This window comes from Cervus elaphus, chromosome 11 (assembly GCF_910594005.1).
Source record: "Cervus elaphus chromosome 11, mCerEla1.1, whole genome shotgun sequence".
In the NCBI taxonomy this organism is placed as follows: domain Eukaryota; kingdom Metazoa; phylum Chordata; class Mammalia; order Artiodactyla; family Cervidae; genus Cervus; species Cervus elaphus.
Genome location: NC_057825.1, coordinates 20,574,354 through 20,591,138, shown reverse-complemented (window position 1 = coordinate 20,591,138; position 16,785 = coordinate 20,574,354). Strand labels below are relative to the sequence as shown.

At 46.8% G+C, this 16,785-nt stretch overlaps 1 protein-coding gene across 2 annotated transcripts in view; it reads right to left on the bottom strand.

Moving 5' to 3' along the window:
* Nucleotides 1-16,785, bottom strand: part of LPIN1 (lipin 1) — a 125,626-nt gene that overhangs the window by 38,546 nt on the left and 70,295 nt on the right. The window contains exons 3-7 of one of the 2 annotated variants that reach the window (XM_043917095.1): nt 11,314-11,514; nt 10,380-10,475; nt 7,139-7,446; nt 4,275-4,400; nt 2,070-2,174 (exon numbers count right to left, since the gene is read on the bottom strand). In XM_043917095.1, coding sequence (XP_043773030.1) covers nt 2,070-2,174; nt 4,275-4,400; nt 7,139-7,446; nt 10,380-10,475; nt 11,314-11,514 — 836 coding nt within the window. The remainder of the gene's footprint in view (nt 1-2,069; nt 2,175-4,274; nt 4,401-7,138; nt 7,447-10,379; nt 10,476-11,313; nt 11,515-16,785) is intronic. The other variant, XM_043917096.1, reaches the window with a different exon arrangement.

The following is a 16,785-nucleotide window of genomic DNA, read 5'->3' as shown; positions in this document are numbered from 1 at the left end:
TCTTGCTTCCTCCAGTTTCCTAATTCTGCTTTTCTCCTGAGGGTCAAGGCTCTTCTGGTACCAAGGTGTCCAGAATTACATGTTCAGGACCATGAAATATGCAAAGGGAGCATTGTGGCCTCCAGCAAGGGGCCTTTGTGCCAACAGCTCTGACCTGGATGATTCTCCAGAGGCATCAAGGGGGAAACCCGTCGTAACTGGCTTCCTACCCTCATCAACGCAGCACCCAAACCTCAAACTGTTTGCTTAAAAGGAACATATTTTTTAATTTTGCTATAACAATTCTCTGGAACAGTATCCACTGCATTAAAGTAAAACCCTCTAGACGTGAGCCTGCTCTGGAGCCAAGTGTCAGCAAACTTTAAGAGGCCAGACAGCCAGGCTCCAGGGGTTATGTGGTCTTTGCGGCAACAACTCAAGCCTGCCCTTGTGGTGGAAAGGCAGCCACAAACAGTATGTGGACAAACTGGCTGTGCCCCCATAAAACTTAACAGAAACAGAGGGTGGGCCGGACTGGGGCCACAGGCTATAGTTTATGGATCCCTGCTCTAGGAGAATGTAAACACTGAACACAGGTCTCCATCACCCTGCCCAAATCTAGACCCCTTAACATCTGATTCTGTGATGAAAGCTATAAGCCATCGAGATGCTGAGGTGGGCAAATTCAGATTCAAAGGACTGAGCCCTGTGTGATCCATATGCCGGGCACACCACCCCTCAGTCATGTGCCCCCAGCCACACCAGCCCCGTAAAAGGCGCTGCACCCAAATACACACGCACCGTCTGTGCTGCGTGTTGAGGGAATTTAGACAGATGGGACATAAATGAGGGAAGAGACTCCTGATGCTGAGTGTGACTGACAAGAAAGAGGATTCCAAAATTGCCCATTATCGAATATGAGACTTTCAAGATCAAAGGTTGTTCAAAAAAGTAAGCTTCAAGGTCACACTGACTGATCTGTATCAATAATGCATTTACTAGCCATAATCGTTATCGGCATTTTTGCTGAAATCCCAATTAGGCACATCAGTTATATAACTGCTCACAACTTAGCTGACCTCATTTTAAAATGGCCTTTGTTCTGCACCCATAACCTGGGAGGGAAGTATTAAATACATCCCTAGACTTGGTTCTTCAAAAAGAAAAACAGTTTCCCAGGCAGAAGTTAATCACGGCTTCACTGCTCAAGTTTTTTACAAAGCAGCCAGGTCAAAGTGTAGGCAATTCCAAGGGAATGGAGGCAGGAACCTGTGGCTTCTGCATCAAATGAAAACTCCAACCTAGAATTCTGAACCTTCTGGTCCATCCTACACTAACCAAGAATTCTGAACCTTCTGGTCCATCCTACACTACTCTCCAAAATTCTATTCTACAAATGCTATGGACACATCTGATCATATTACTCAGAAAATCTATAAGCTCTTTACTGAGTTACAATAATAACTCTCCTTATGCTTAAATGATGGGACTTCCCTAGTGGCTCAGATGGTAAAAAAAATCTGCCTGCAATATAGGAGACCTGGGTTCAATCCCTAGATCAGGAAGATCCCCTCAAGAAGGGATGGCAACCCATTGCAGTATTCTTGCCTGGAGAGCTACAGTCCATGGGTCACAGTCAGACACGACTGAGTGACTAAATAGGCAGGCAGGCATGCTTACGTGATATTTGAAAAAAGTTTTGTAAACTTATTTGTTGAACCCCAGATACAAAGATCATATTCCCAATTTTCAATTCCTAATTCTATTTTTCAAAGTACATCACAAAATAAGAAAGGACTCTATGCTTACCCTAATTTCCAGAGTCAAATTTAGTATTTAAAAAAAAATATAACCATCTACAAGTGCTTAAAATGAAAGGAAAAGAAATAATCTATATGTATTTTCTTCATAAGTAATTTGGTTAGTGGATAAATAAATTGGTAAGGGTTAGATCAAATTTTTCACTTCCAAGAATCTATACGTATTCTCCACATAAGTAATTTGGTTAATGGCAAAACTTACTTATTTATAAGAGTTAGAGCCAAGTTTTTATTATAAAGACATCCACAGTGGGAAAATAACCCCTCTACCTTTCCGAAGCGTGGAAGTGGGAAGACTGTGGAGGGCAAGAGCTAGAAAGACCGCCCTCGGCCGCAACCGCCAGGTGAGGGGGGGGCCTCCTGCAATCTACCAGGCTACGGCATACCACGTGATCCACATTAAAAGAAAGAGAAATCAGAGGTCAATTCAATAAAACAAAATCTCTTATCAGTTATTTGACTACTCTCACAATAACAGCTATAAGAAGGTGAAGGTACTTGGTCAGCTGACAATGGCAGAGGACCACATGTTGAAATCACAGAGAAATCAACACAATCTTCTTAACCATGAAAACAGAAAACTGCCAAGACACCCATTTCACTTTCTGTTTCATCCACAGGCCCATAATGAATTGCTTTTCTTGGGTCAGAGTTTAGTGCCTAATCAAATGACATACTCCAAAATGCTTGGTAATCTGGGCTGGCAATTGTCTCTTAAAAGAAAATACATAAACCCAAGTAGAGATATGTATCTGTTTATTCTAATTTGTAATTTCATTTAACCGTGGTCAGATCACCTCACCTGACACAGTTATTATTCTGGACTCATAGAACAAAACATAAAAGACAGAGAAACGTATTCAGGGTTGTGTTTAAAGGATTTGTTTTAAATGTTTAAAATTAATGTAGAATGTTTGAACAGTTTTCTTCCTATTAGTGACTTCTAAATATTCCACATAATTTTCTTCCTAAAGTACTATGTTTTTCCCTCCTTAGAGTTGTAACTCCACAGACCGCGGGAGACAATGTATGAGGTTCTAGAAAGGTCTATACCTATACAGTCCAATACAATAGCCACAGGTTGCGTGGGGCTATGAGCATTTGATGTGTGACTGGTTCAAACTGAGAGGGTCTGTACATGCTGAGATACACAACTTCAAAGGCTTGTGAAAATGAGAATGTGAAACAGTTTCACAGTGTTTTACAAAACTGATTACTTGAAAAAAAAATCTGATTACTTGAAAATAATTTTAAATGTATTGAAATACATCATAGGTCATCAAAATTAATTTTATCAATTTCTTTTTACTTTTTAAGGATGGTTACTAGAAAATTTTAAATTACATATGTATCTAGCATTATGTTTCTACCAGACAGGGCTGGCCTGAGGACAGACAGACCCCTGGGAGGGGACTCCACAGGCCCCCAGTCCCACCCTGGCTGATGTCCATTCACGATCATGTGATGCGTCTATTTCTCTCCAACCTCAACTTTGACACACAGCGATGACCATGCGGTCTCATTAATGAGATCACTCCAGTCAAACTGGAACTGGGAGAGGTGTACACTTCGGGTGGGAAGCCCTGAAGCATGTTCCAGGACTTGAGGGCTCTGACATCAGAAGCAAACCTAACACGTTAGGAGCACAAGTAATGCAAGAAGGTCACTGTCACCTAGATCAGTGCTGCCCATCTCTTCTGCATTCTCGCCAGACCCCTGAGACCTTTTCTTTCCTAACAGCCCTCCCTCCACCATGAAATTTTAATGCCCTGAATATACTCCACGTCTGCTTATGTTACTATGCCCCTTTGGAGGTCACATGGCTATTGTAATCTCTAATACTTTTTTGCCACCCAAGAACCAGTTTTTGTCCCGACGGGGGTGATAATCATCCCCACATGCTTCAGATCTGTCCCCTGCCCAGTCCTTCTGGAAAATGCTCAGAAGGGCTCACGTGTCCTCACACGCTTCACAGCCTGAAATGTTCTCGAGTCTTCTCTCACACTGAGCAGCTGTGGTTCTCCAGCCTCCTACAGGAAGTCTATGGCCCCTGAGAGTCCATTCCGGGGAAACCAAAATCAGAGGGCAGCGGGGGAAGACGGCATCGTTCTCACAGCCCCAAATGACCTCAGGGCCCCTGATGCAGCTGCCCTGCTCCTGAATCTCACTTTAGGGGTAAGTATCCAAAAAGGCTGTCACTGTTTTCTCCTCCTGACAATAAGCTTTATGTAACTTAACACGCGGTTTCCCTTTCACATCTGTGGTTTGATTTTGCTACTAGATAGAAGTTTATGATCTGCTCATGTTCCATGTTTAATCCTGATCTGTACCTTTTAGCCTAAGCTGAATTTTGGGGGGTTCTAATTCTATTCATTTTTTACGTAGATTTCACTGTGAAACATGCCTCCTGTGACTGACTTGGAATCCTCTGGACCAGGACAGGTAAACACACATGGACATACACCAGCCATTCACCTGGCGTTGGGTGACCACTCTCTGTCAGAATTAGGGTAAGAGGCTGACTGAGGGTAAGTCATGACAGGGGAATGGCTCTCCTTAGGGACATCTTCTTGGAATGGAGGTATATCATCAGGAAGAGTTCTGGAGAAAGAGAAAAAAACAAAAAACATCAAAGTCAAAGAGATTTTACTGATAAATACATAATAAAGGCAAGTTTCTATTTCTCCTTATCTCTAATGCTTTGTAGATCAACATGATCTCCTGGTATACACCCAGGGATATTCTGGGCAGTGGAAATGAAAAAAGTTACTCAGAGAAATGTTTTATATGTTCACGCTTTGGCTGAATTATAACTGGAAAATGATTAAGTTCAAGAACTTGGACTTAGACAGGGGCTTGATGACCACACTGCTTGTTACTGTTAGTTACACCATGTGGTGTGTGCTCAGTCTTCTACTCTTTGTGACCCCATGGACTGTAGCCCTCCAGGCTCTTCTATCCATAGGATTCTCCAGACAAGAATACTGGAGTGGGTTGCCATTTCCTCCTCCAGAGGATCTTCCCGACCCAGGGATCAAACTCACATCTTCTGCATTGCCAGGAGGATTCTTTACCACTGTCTACCAGGGAAGCCCAGTTACACTGTAAGCCCTACAGATTCATCTTTCACACTTCATCTCGCAAAAGCCTGAGAGGTGGATGGCACCCGAAACTGGACCCAGAGGTTGTAAAACTCTTGCCATGCGTGACTGAGCTACCAAATCCCTGAATGGCCAAACAGAGACAATGTTTCATCCAGCACAATAAATAAATGACACAACCAATCCTATCTTATACTTGCAAAATGGCTGCAAACCTACCTCCTTTCAGGCACAGCATGCTTTAATTAGAAATATGACTCACTATTTCACCCATGCAAAGGCCACCTGTCTGTTTTTGATGTGACCTCAAACATCTGACCCTAAACTCTGCAATTAGAAGCCATACAGGGCAGGTGACTGTAATAAGCCTGACCACCCTCCCTTAAAGAAGACTGAGAGTCAAAGAAGCGATACTTTCGAACTGCAGTGCTAGAAAAGATTCTTCAGAGTCCTTTGGACAGCAAGATCAAACCAGTCAATCCTAAAGGAAATCAACCCTGAATTTTCATTGGAAGAACTGACATGGAACCTGAAGTTCCAATACTTTGGCCACCTGATGCGAAGAGCTGACTCATTGGAAAAGACCCTGATGCTGGGAAAGATTGAAGGTGGAAGGAGAAGGGGACGACAGAGGATGAGATGGTTGGATGGTTGGACATGAGTTTGAGCAAACTCCAGGAGACAGTGAAGGACTGGGAAGCCTGGCGTGCTGCAGTCCACAGGGTCACAAAGAGTCGGACACGACTGAGCTACTCAACAACAACCACCACCCGCTTCTGAGCCCACAGCAAAGCAGAGGCCACAGTCAGGTAAAGCAACATTGCCCACAGGCCACTACGTTTTAGCTGGAAAAACAAAAATTCTAAATAACAAAGCACGAGGTGAATCCTGTGTTTCTTCTTCGTCCTTTTGTTTTTTAACTGAAGTACAGTTAATTTACAATGTTGGGTCAGGTTCGCGTGTACAGTAAAGTGATTCGGTTATCCATCCTTCTGTGTTAACAAGACACAAAAACAGTGATCACAAATTACATTGAATTGCATAAAAATCTGAATGAGTTTGGCTTTCAAAACTGGCACTGTTCACCAAAATAGTAATTCACAGAAATAGAATTTCACCACACTATTAAAAGCAAAGAAAAATAAAACATGTGTCCAACTCAACTTTGGGCCTCATGAAAACTGAAAAGGAGAAGTTTGCTTGTGGATAAACTGATCACGTTCTAGATTCACCTGTGGCCCTAAGTCTATCACAGGTCAGCCCCCGGCTATCTATCGGTCCAACTGCCGGGCTCATAGTTGGTGGTCAAGTGAGAATAAGGAGATTCTGAAACAACAGTTTGGTGCATGAAGTGTTCACTTCCTGAACCCCCGTTTCTTGGTTCTGATCTGGAAGGCTGGAGTTATCACCAAGGCTATTATCAATCCTGTCTCGGTTACAACGTCCATCCCATCTTCATGTGACTCTAGAATCGGGCCTGCAGGATTCCAAAACCCAGTCTTAAATGCATTAACAGAAAAATAAGAAATTCTGGGGGGGAGGGGAACGTTTATAAAAATCTTTCTACTGTAATCCCACTCTTGGGCAAATACAAGAGGAGAAAACCATAATTCAAAATGATACCTGCATCCCAATGTTCATAGCAGCACTATTTACAACAGCTAAGACATGGAAGCAATCTAAAGGTCCATCGATAGATGAATGGATAAAGAAGAGGTGGAACCTATATACAGTGGGATATTACTCAGACTTAAAAAATAATAAAATAATGCCATTTGCAGCAACATGGATGGACCTAGAGATTATCACACTAAGCCAAACTGAGAAAAACAAATACCATTTGATAGCACTTAACATGTGGAATCTTTAAAAAAGAAAAAGATACAAATGAACTTATATATAAAACAGAAATAGAAGCAAGGACATAGAAAACAAACTTATGGTTACCAAAGGGGAAAGCAGGGGAGAGGAGTTTGGAATTAACATTTACACGCTATGTGCAACATAGGTAACCCACAAGGACCTACTACATAGCAGAGGGAACTCTACTCAATATTTCATCATGACTTATAACGGAAAAGAATCTGAAAAAGAATATATACACATCTAAATGAATCACTTTGCTGTACATCTGAAACTAACATAACACCGTGAATCAAGTATACATCAGTTAAAAAAAACAGGACCATTCGAAACACTGAATTCACCTAGCGCACGCCTTCTGCCACCCACACTTACCTACTGCTGTCCAGCGGCTCAGCCTCCTCGTCCGAGCTCATCTCTATGGGGAACATGTCTTCATCCTCAGACGTGTTCATGTTCTCGTCCCTTTTCAGGCTGTCCAGCTGCGACTTCCTCCTCCTCTTCCTGCGCTTCTTCACTAAAGAGCCACTAGACGGGGTCTCACTGGGAGGGGAGACCTGGGCTGACGTGTTGGCGTCCAGGCCTCTTATCCGATCTGCGGAGTTCCTCTTCAGCTGGGACTCCATCCTCGAGGCTCCTTCCGACAGGATTGGGGAGGTGGCCAGGTGCATGGGGATCACCTCCTGAAGGGCAGCAAACATGTCTGAGAAGGAACCTGGTTAGCTGGGGGCAGGGGCCAGGGAGGGGGGGCAGGGGCTAAGGGTTGGGATGGTGCTGACGACCCGCCAGCATTAATTCAGGGGTCCAAGCACAGGTGGAGGGGTGCAATGAGGAGCACAGGGCAACCAAATGTCACGGTGATCTGGGGACGTGGCTGCAGGATTTGATAGATGGTCATGAAGTCAACATGTCACTAAATGCCATTTTGTACTGAATCCTGCGTTTTCATAATTATAAGACAGCGGAGGTAATTTTCAGTCATTTCAGACTACCAAAATTCAACATGGTCTGAAATTTCCAGAGAAAAGAGGAAAAATCAGCTTGAGGTTATTATATTACCCTGGGAACTGAACTCAATTTTGCACTCCAGTGTGTGTGTGTATGTGTGTGTGTAAACGAGAATGCGTGTGTGTATTTTTAATACACACTGAATTAAGATGATGATAATAATTTTTAAAGAAAGTTTTTCTGGTGCAGCTAAAAGCCAAATAAAATTAAGAGGCTTAGAGAACATCAAATCATGTACTGCACGTATAAAATCCACACCTGGAAGGTGAGGTTGAGGCTGGGAGGGATGGGAAATAGGTCACACCTCTGGGGAGACTGAAAGAAAGCAAAGCCTGGGACAGTTTTGTCCTAAGATTGAAACTGTGGGTATTCATTTTAGAGCCTGAAGCTACTCAGAGCCATTCCTTGATAGCCAGGCTATCTTCCCATAAAGGAACCAGTTCAAGCGGATTTTACTGAGGAATCACTATATCAGATCCCTTCATAGTGACTTTCTCAGTGAATAAATGAGTGAAAAGAAATGGTTTATCTTAGAAGAAAACATGCGGTAAATCTTCATGACTTGGAATTTGGCAAAGGATTCTTAGACATGACAACAAAATCATAAGCCGCAAGGAAAAAGCAGATAAAATGGACTTCATCAAAATTGAAAAGTTTTGGTTTCAAAGAATAACATCAAGAGAAAAGACAGCTCACACCACGGAGGAAAATCTTTACAAATCATCTCTCTTATAAATCATATAAGTCCCTTAACAAATCATAAAAGGGACTTATTTCTGGACTATATACTGAACTCTTACAGCTAAAATGATAAGAAGACAAATAACCCAATAAAAAAAATGATCAAAGGATCTGAACAGACACTTCTCCAAAGAATACATACACAAGGTCAATAAGCATGTGAAGAAGTGCTCAACATCATGGCAATGGGAAATGCAAATCCACACCACAATGAGACACCACTTCACGCCCACTGGGATGGCTAGAATCACACGGCCAGAGAGAAAGTATTGCTGAGGCTACAGACAGATCGGACCCCTCGTGCACTGCTGCTGGGAACAGAAAATGGCGAAGCGGCTTTAGACAACAGTCTGGCAGCTCCTCAGTGTGAAACTCAGTGCTGCTGGAGAAGACTCTTGAGAGTCCCCTGGACATCAAAGAGATCAAATCAGTCAATTTTAAAGGAAATCAACTCTAAATACTCTTTGGAAGGGCTGATGCTGAAGCCAAAGCTCCAATACTTTGGCCACCTGATGCAAACAGCTGACTCATTGGAAAAGACCCTGATGCTGGGAAAGATTGAAGGTGGGAGAAGAGGGAGACAGAGGACCAGATGGTTGGATGGCATCATCAATTCAATCGATGTGAACTTGGGCAAAATCCAGGAGATGGTGAGGGACAGGGAAGCCTGGCGTGCTGCAGTCCATGGGGTGGCAAAGAGTTGGACACGACTTGGCGACTGCACAACAAAAATAAATGACTCAGCAATTCCATTCCCAGGTACAAACTCCCCAAAGTGAAAACACATGCCTACATGAAAACCTGTACACAGCATTATTCACAGTGGCCAAAAGGTAGAAACAAACCCAAGTGTCCACCAGCACATGAAAAGATAGACTAAACATAGTCGGTAGATACAGTGGAATATTATCCAGCCAAATAAAGGAATGGAGTACTGACACAGACACAATACGGGTGACTCTTGAAAATATTACAGTACATGAAAGAAGCCAGGTGCAAAAGATCACAAACCATGAGATTCTATTCAGATGAAAGCTCAGATTAGGGAGGTCTATAGAGACAGAAAGTAGATTAGTGGTTGCTAATTAGAGGGCTCATGGTGGTGGGGAGTTAGGGGTTTAGGGAGAGGGGAGGGGATAGCCTGCCTCTGAGGTGATGAAGAAGCTCTAAAAATTGACTATGTGATCAGTGTAGGTATCTGTGAAAATACTAAAATCCACAGAACTGCACACTTGAGATGGATAAACCACATGGTATAAAAATTATATCTTAATAGAGCTGTTAACCAGTTTTTAATAATAAAAAATTAATGTGATCTGGACATTCACTAAGCAAAACTAAGAGCACGCAAGACTTGACACACAGGTGTAATCTGTACGCTTTGGATGATGGCTTCAGGCCAGCATCCTTCAGCTCCTCTGTCTCCCTGGAAACAGAGAGCAAATGCAGGAGGCGGGGACCAATGTGTCTCCGTGTGGACCCAGCACACACCCACCCTGCGGCTCGATCCCCTGGTACAGGAAAAAGCCAATTTCCTCCTCCACCCTCACCCACTCAGCAGGCACCTGCACTTCTCCTGCATCATCCAGAGAAGCATCCCACAAAGCTCAAAACTAGGAAGTAAGCATCACCACCCAGCTTCCCAGGTGGCTCAGCAGTGAAGAATCCCCCTGCCAAGGCAGGAGACAGGTTCGATCCCTGCATCGGAAGATCCTCTGGAGGAGGAAATGGCAACCCACTCCAGTATTCCTGCTGGAGAAATCCCACGGACAGAGGAGCCTGGTGAGCTACGGTCCATGGGGTCGCAAAGCTTCAGACATGACTGAGTGACTGAGCATGCATGCAAGCATCACCCAGCTGTCCTCACCTGATCGTTATCAGTCTCTTGAACAAAAAATGCTTCTCCATTATCTCCCAGTTTCATGTGCAAATCCACAGATTCCCCGTTGATTTCTATGTCAACCTGAAGGAAAAACATACTTCACCACAACAGGAAACGTCACGGGGAATGCCCAGGTCTCTACACACACTTCAGTTACATACACCCCCAAATATCTCACAGTCCCTAATCTCAACAGGTCAATCTGGTCCATCAAGAAACAGAGTCTAGGAGACCTCTCTGGTGCTCCAGGGGCTAAGACTCCACGCTTCCAATGCGGGGGGCATGGGTTCGATCCCTGGTCAGGGAACTAAGATCCCATACGTCACAGCATAGCCAAAAAGAAAAAGAAACAGAGTCTACTCCCCCCACCACCACCCCCTGGATCCCCACAGGCTTGTAATTGCCCAGTGAGTTGAACACAGCAGCAGTGACTACTGAAGCTAGTTCGCCCGGCTCCCTCCCTTGCAAGAGGCTCGCCCTTGCAGCCAGCCACCATGGTGTGAGGAAGCCGAGGCCACATGGAGAGGACAGAGGCGTTCTGGACGACAGCCTCAGCTCAGAGTCCAGCCAAGGCCCACCCTCCTGGTGAGCCAGAGCATCCACGGAGGAGCCCAGCCTCCGACCCCAAGTCTTCAGCTGAGGCCCCAGGCAGCGAAGAGCAGAAACTAGCCAGCCTCCTGTTTTTGGCATGCATGCCAGACCCCCCCAGAGTTTAATAAATAGTTGCTTTGTGCCACTATAAATCTTAGAGAAATTGACACAGTCACAGTTAACGAGAACAGTTGGTAATTGTCAACTTAGGGACCAGCCTTCCCGAAGGAGAGCTAACCCTCAGGGTCCTCAAGGAGCTCCGGATACACAAGGCTGTAGAAATGCGAAGAGTCTCTCTAAGGAGGGCCCCTGCCCCCAGGCCACTCACCACCTTCTCCCGGGAGCGCAGGACCCCCATCTTCCCGAAGCGTACATGGAAGGGGGAACACTGCAGGCTCCCATTGGGCTGGCGGACCACGATGATGTCGATGCATCCCGACAGGGTGGCGGGGTTCAGCCCCTTGTAGAGCTCCTTCACAGTGACGAACACCTGGCCCGCCAGCTGCCCGACGTAGTTCATGGTCTGAGCCTGGGCAACAGAGACACAAGCGAGACACACACGCAATTAATTCAGCTCCAGAGAAGGCTCAGATGGTAAAGGATCTGCCTGCAACGCAGGAGACCCGGGTTCCGTCCCTGGGTCAGGAAGATCCCCTGGAGAAGGAAATAACAACCTTCTCCAGTATCCCTGCCTGGAGAATCCCATGGATAGGGAAGCCTGCTGGGCTACTGTCCGTGGGGTCACAGAGAGTCAGACACAACTGAGCGACTGACACTTTCACTAGAGCCAATCAGGATGAACGTGTGTGCACTGCACGCCCGACTTCACACCCTGCTCAGGGCATTTTGTTCTACCTGAATGGGACTCCTACGCCTCACTCAGCTGCTGCTGCTACTGCTGCTAAGTCGCTTCAGTTGTGTCTGACTCTGTGCGACCCCTTAGACGGCAGCCCACCAGGCTCCGCCATCCCTGGGATTCTCCAGGCAAGAACACTGGAGTGGGTTGCCATTTCCTTCTCCACTCACTCAGCTACCCCCACCCCAAACCCTGGCCACCAGGCAAGGCCTAGTCTCAGTTGTCCCTGGGCCGCTTCTCTCTGAATCCATGGTACCTGTTGACACCGTCCTTAAGGTTCTTGCTCTAACTCATGCGCAGGTTTTACAAACCAAATCTCAAGACTCTTAAGAGAGACTGTACATGAAATCTTTCATATTCCCCACCACGCCAAAAAGAGTAAAGTGACATGAAGTGAAAGTCACTCAGTCATGTCTGACTCTTTGTGACCCCATGAACTATACAGGCCATGGGATTCTCTAGGCCAGAATACTGGAGTGGGTAGCCTTTCCCTTCTCCAGGGGATCTTCCCAACCCTGGGATCGAACCCAGGTCTCCTGCATTGCAGGTGGATTCTTTACCAGCTGAGCCACCAGGGAAACCCAAAAAGAGTAGGTATGTAATAATATTACTAGAGACAAATGACTATTTTTCCTTGAAAAGGAAAAAAAAAAGAGTGACTTCTATTTTGAACAATTTCCACCCTGGGCCTTGCCTGCCTGCCCCATGCTCTCACATCCTGAGGGATATCTGTGCCAGACTTCAGGTTTTCTGCACAGCTGACCCACTGGAGTCCCCTAAGCAAACATCCAGGGCCGCTACTCTGCAAGGGGCCTGGTGCTAGGAAGACAGATTCAAAAGATGCAGGCCCCCTCCCCCAGAGGAACTTGGGCTCGAGAAGGAGAATGCACATCCGTGAGGCTGTCTCTTTTAAGGAGACACTGAGGGAATTCACTTTGCCAACAAAGGTCCGTCTAGTCAAAGCTATGGCTTTTCCAGTAGTCACGTAAGCATGTGAGAGTTGGACTATAAAGAAAGTTGAGCACCAAAGAACTGATGCTTTTGAACTGTGGTGTTGAAGAAGACTCTTGAGAGTCCCTTGGACTGTAAGGAGATCCAACCAGTCCATCCTAAAGGAAACCAGTCCTGAATATTCATTGGAAGGATCGGTGCTGAAGCTGAAACTCCAATACTTTGGCCACCTGATGCGAAGAGCTGACTTCTCTGACAAGACCCTGATGCTGGGAAAGATTGAAGGCGGGAGAAGAAGGGGACAACAGAGGATGAGATCGTTGGATGGCATCACCAACTGAATGGACATGAGTTTGAGTAAGCTCCGGGAGTTGGCGATGGACATGGAGGCCTGTCATGCTGCAGTCCATGGGGTGGCAAAGAATTGGACACGACTAAGCGACTCAAATGAACTGAATTGAACTGAGGGAATTCTGTCCAGGGGAGGAGGAGAGACATCACAGAGGAGCTGGCAGTCGGCTGGCCCGGAGGAATGTGGGGATGCTCACTGGCAGAGAGAGGCGGACAGGACACCATATGTGGAGAGATGTGCGCCCCAGACAGAGGGGCGGCACCTGCAGAGGGAACGCGCAGTGGGGGACCAGAGTGGACACCTGCGAGGAGACGGGCCAGCACGTGGTAGCAACAGGAAGCCTTAGGGGACTCGGGAACACAAAATGATGACTCGGTCCACGACTCAGAAAGAGCATTGCGGCAGGAAAGGCTGGCAGGAAAAGACCCTGAAGGCAGGCAGGCCACTCTGTGGCTGCTGCTGACCGCGCGGACAAGAAAAGATGCCAGCTTGAAGGGCGGCAGTGACGGGAGAAACGAGGCAAATGTTGGGGGCCAGAGTAACAGGAGCCCCCGCAGCGCTGGGCCCTGGTCCTCTCCTCACAGCTTGGGCTCCACCGGCCACCCCAGTGTGACCCGCACCTGCCCAGCTACCCAGACGGCCTCGCCCGCCCTCCAGATGCCGGTCGCCCGCCCTGCAGATGCCGGTCACCCACCCTGATGGGACTTGGACGCTCAGATGGGCCCAGCCTCCCCTGGGGATGTAGCTCACGGTCCTGCCCCCACTGGTTCTGCCTCCTCTGGCTCCAGCTGCACCTCCACTGCAGGGCCGAGTCCACACACTTCTGTCCCTTCCACTCTGTACACTCTGGTGGACTCGTGAGGCCACGTGGTTTCAATATCATCTGAGCACCGAGGGGTCACACAACGTGACTTCCAACCGACGGGTCCCCAGCCCTCGGCCGGCTTCCCTACCCACAGACCCCAATTCCTCAGCAGATCTAACCAGGAGCTCATGGGACTGACCACACTGACCACCACCCAGGGTCCCTAGGATGACTCCAGCAGCCGCCACGGCGCATGTGTGCCCACCTGGCCCTGACAAACCTCCATTTACACAGCTTGGAATCGTGAACGTTCTTGCTCTGATGTGTGTCCATTTTGTCATGTGGTTTTCATGTCACTCAGTGAAGTAAGATTCTCCTTGAGGCCAAGGATCAAGCCTGGTCCTTTCAAATTATTACCAAAAAAAAAGAAACTACCTTTTATGAGCCTCTCATCTCAACCCCTACAACATAAGCAGAAGTGATTATGACTTTCCCTGCTCCCAAAAAAGGAAACTGAAGCACTAAAGTGATCAGTCAACTGCCCTGCATGCAGACAAGAACTGCTGATTTGATTCTAACAGAACAAGCCAGAGACCTGAAGCAGTGAGCAAAACCCTCAAAGAAAAGAGCATGAGAAAGTCCTCTGGCTCATGGTACAACTTTAAATGACGTTCTCTGGATTAATACACTTCCTCCCTCAGATGCAGAAGGAAGCCGACCTTCAGTAAACACATTCAGAGATGCACAGATCTGCCTCCCAGCTGCACAGCCTCCACCACTAACTAAGGGCCAGGTACCTAAATACATAAAATCACACACGTTCTAAGCTGGCTTAGTGGCGCAGGTTAACCAAGTCCATGCACAAGGGGAGGCGGGACATTTCCTGAGTCATACAGAAAAGGACTGTTTATAACCCCGACACTTTCTCTAGGGAGTCACTTTATAACAGGAAAGCATCACCACAATGGTCAACCTAGATTTTAACATATTGGGCTCATGAGACAACAGTGCCTGCAGTAAAATAACATTTTTTTTTACAATTTCTATCACATGTGTGCATGCATGCTAAGTCACTTCAGTTGTGTTCAACCCTACGGGCTGGAGTTCGCCAGGCTCCTCTGTCCACAGGATTCTCCAGGCAAGAATTCTCCGGAGTGGGTTGCCGTGCCCTCCTCCAGGGGATCGTCCTGACCCAGGCATCTCCTACATTGTCAGGCGGGTTCTTTACCACTAGCACCACCTGGGAAAGCCCCTTCTGTCACGTGATTCTCACAATAACCCTGTAGGTATAAGGCCTTTCAGGTAGGAAAACTGAAGGACAAGCAAATGTGCAATGCAGCAAATGCCCCAGATCACTGACCTGGAATCTGACGTTGGCTTTGGTTCTGTTGAGCCCCTCTCCCATCCCCCACAGCTTCCTCCAACTTCACCACCCTCACATATGGGCTCTGCCCACCCCTGAATGACAGTGACCCCTGAATGACCGCTCCCCAGCATCGCGGTCCTGAACCCAGGCCAGTGTCACCACTCTGCTGGCAGGGCTCCTGAGAAGGTCTCAGGACCTGCTGGCTGGCATTTTTTATTCAAGAGAAAGCTCATAACTGGATGGTATTATCAGCTCTGTGTCCTAGCCTCTCATCTGTCAAATGAGCATACTGGACTGGGTGACTGGCAAGGTCCAGGTCCAGCTCCATCATCCAAAGATAAAGGCTGCAGTCTTCAATCCTTAGCAACTGCAAGGGCATCTTCCATAATTTAAATGAAATGTTGCTCTGTGCTCTTGTCCTCGAGAATGAAGCTCCTTCCCCCACCCACCAATGAGTAAATTCAAGGTAAATGGGCAGAAACTGAGAATTCTGAAGCTGGCAGGATCCTGACTGAGCTTGTGTCCCAACACCCTCGTTTTAAAGAAATAAGCCCAGAGGTGGGACATGGCTTAGGCGAGCTCCCCACCACTAAGACAGAGCCAGACTTCAATTCCTCGATTTCCAGCCCTGGGATTTCCCCTGTGCATGGGCCATGGGTGGGCTGATGTGTTCTTCCTACCACAAATAATCAGAAGTTGCTTTGAAATCTTTAGCTACCCTCTCTATTGAATAACTTATTTGCAAATCTGAAAATATCTCCATTCCAAAGCAGAAAATCTGTTCTACAATCCTTAAGAAATGACGGAGCCAGGGCCCCACCTGCCAACACGCTCCTAGGAACTGTCAGTGTCTATGCCCTAAGCCAGCTGGAACCGAGCACTGAGAATTTTTTAAAAGGGGAGAACACTCACTACCACCTCACACCTATTTGTGATTTCAGAGATGCAGCAGTGAGCGGTGGCTTGAAGTGAGATCTTAGTTCCCTGCCCAGGAATCGAACCTGGGTGGTCGGGATGAAAACCAGGAATCCCAGCCACTAGACCAGCAGGAGACAGTGGCTGGAACAAAGCCTGCCCTGGCTCCTGTCGCCACAGATAAATGCATTTCTCAAGAAGGCGAAAACTGTAAAAACAGGTATAATGTTTATTATCAGAGACACAGTACCAATGGGAGAGCTCACAGAGAAATGGTTTAGTTAAGACAGAAGCAAGGCGGAGATGCAGACCAGGAGAGAAAGGGTGTGGGTGGCCCCCGTAATGAGAAGGAGTACAGTAAAGAAGCAGTTAAGTTGTTTACATAGAGCAGTCCTTCTGGGTCTTTGCTTTCCTTGGGCCAGTTATCTGGTTTCTTTTTCCTCACCTGACCTACCAGAGGACCCTCTCCAACATCCATGCACTACTTTTTTCAAGAAGAATTCCAACCCAGAGGCCTGGGGGGGGCGGGGGGGGTGGCATCACATATTATGGGGT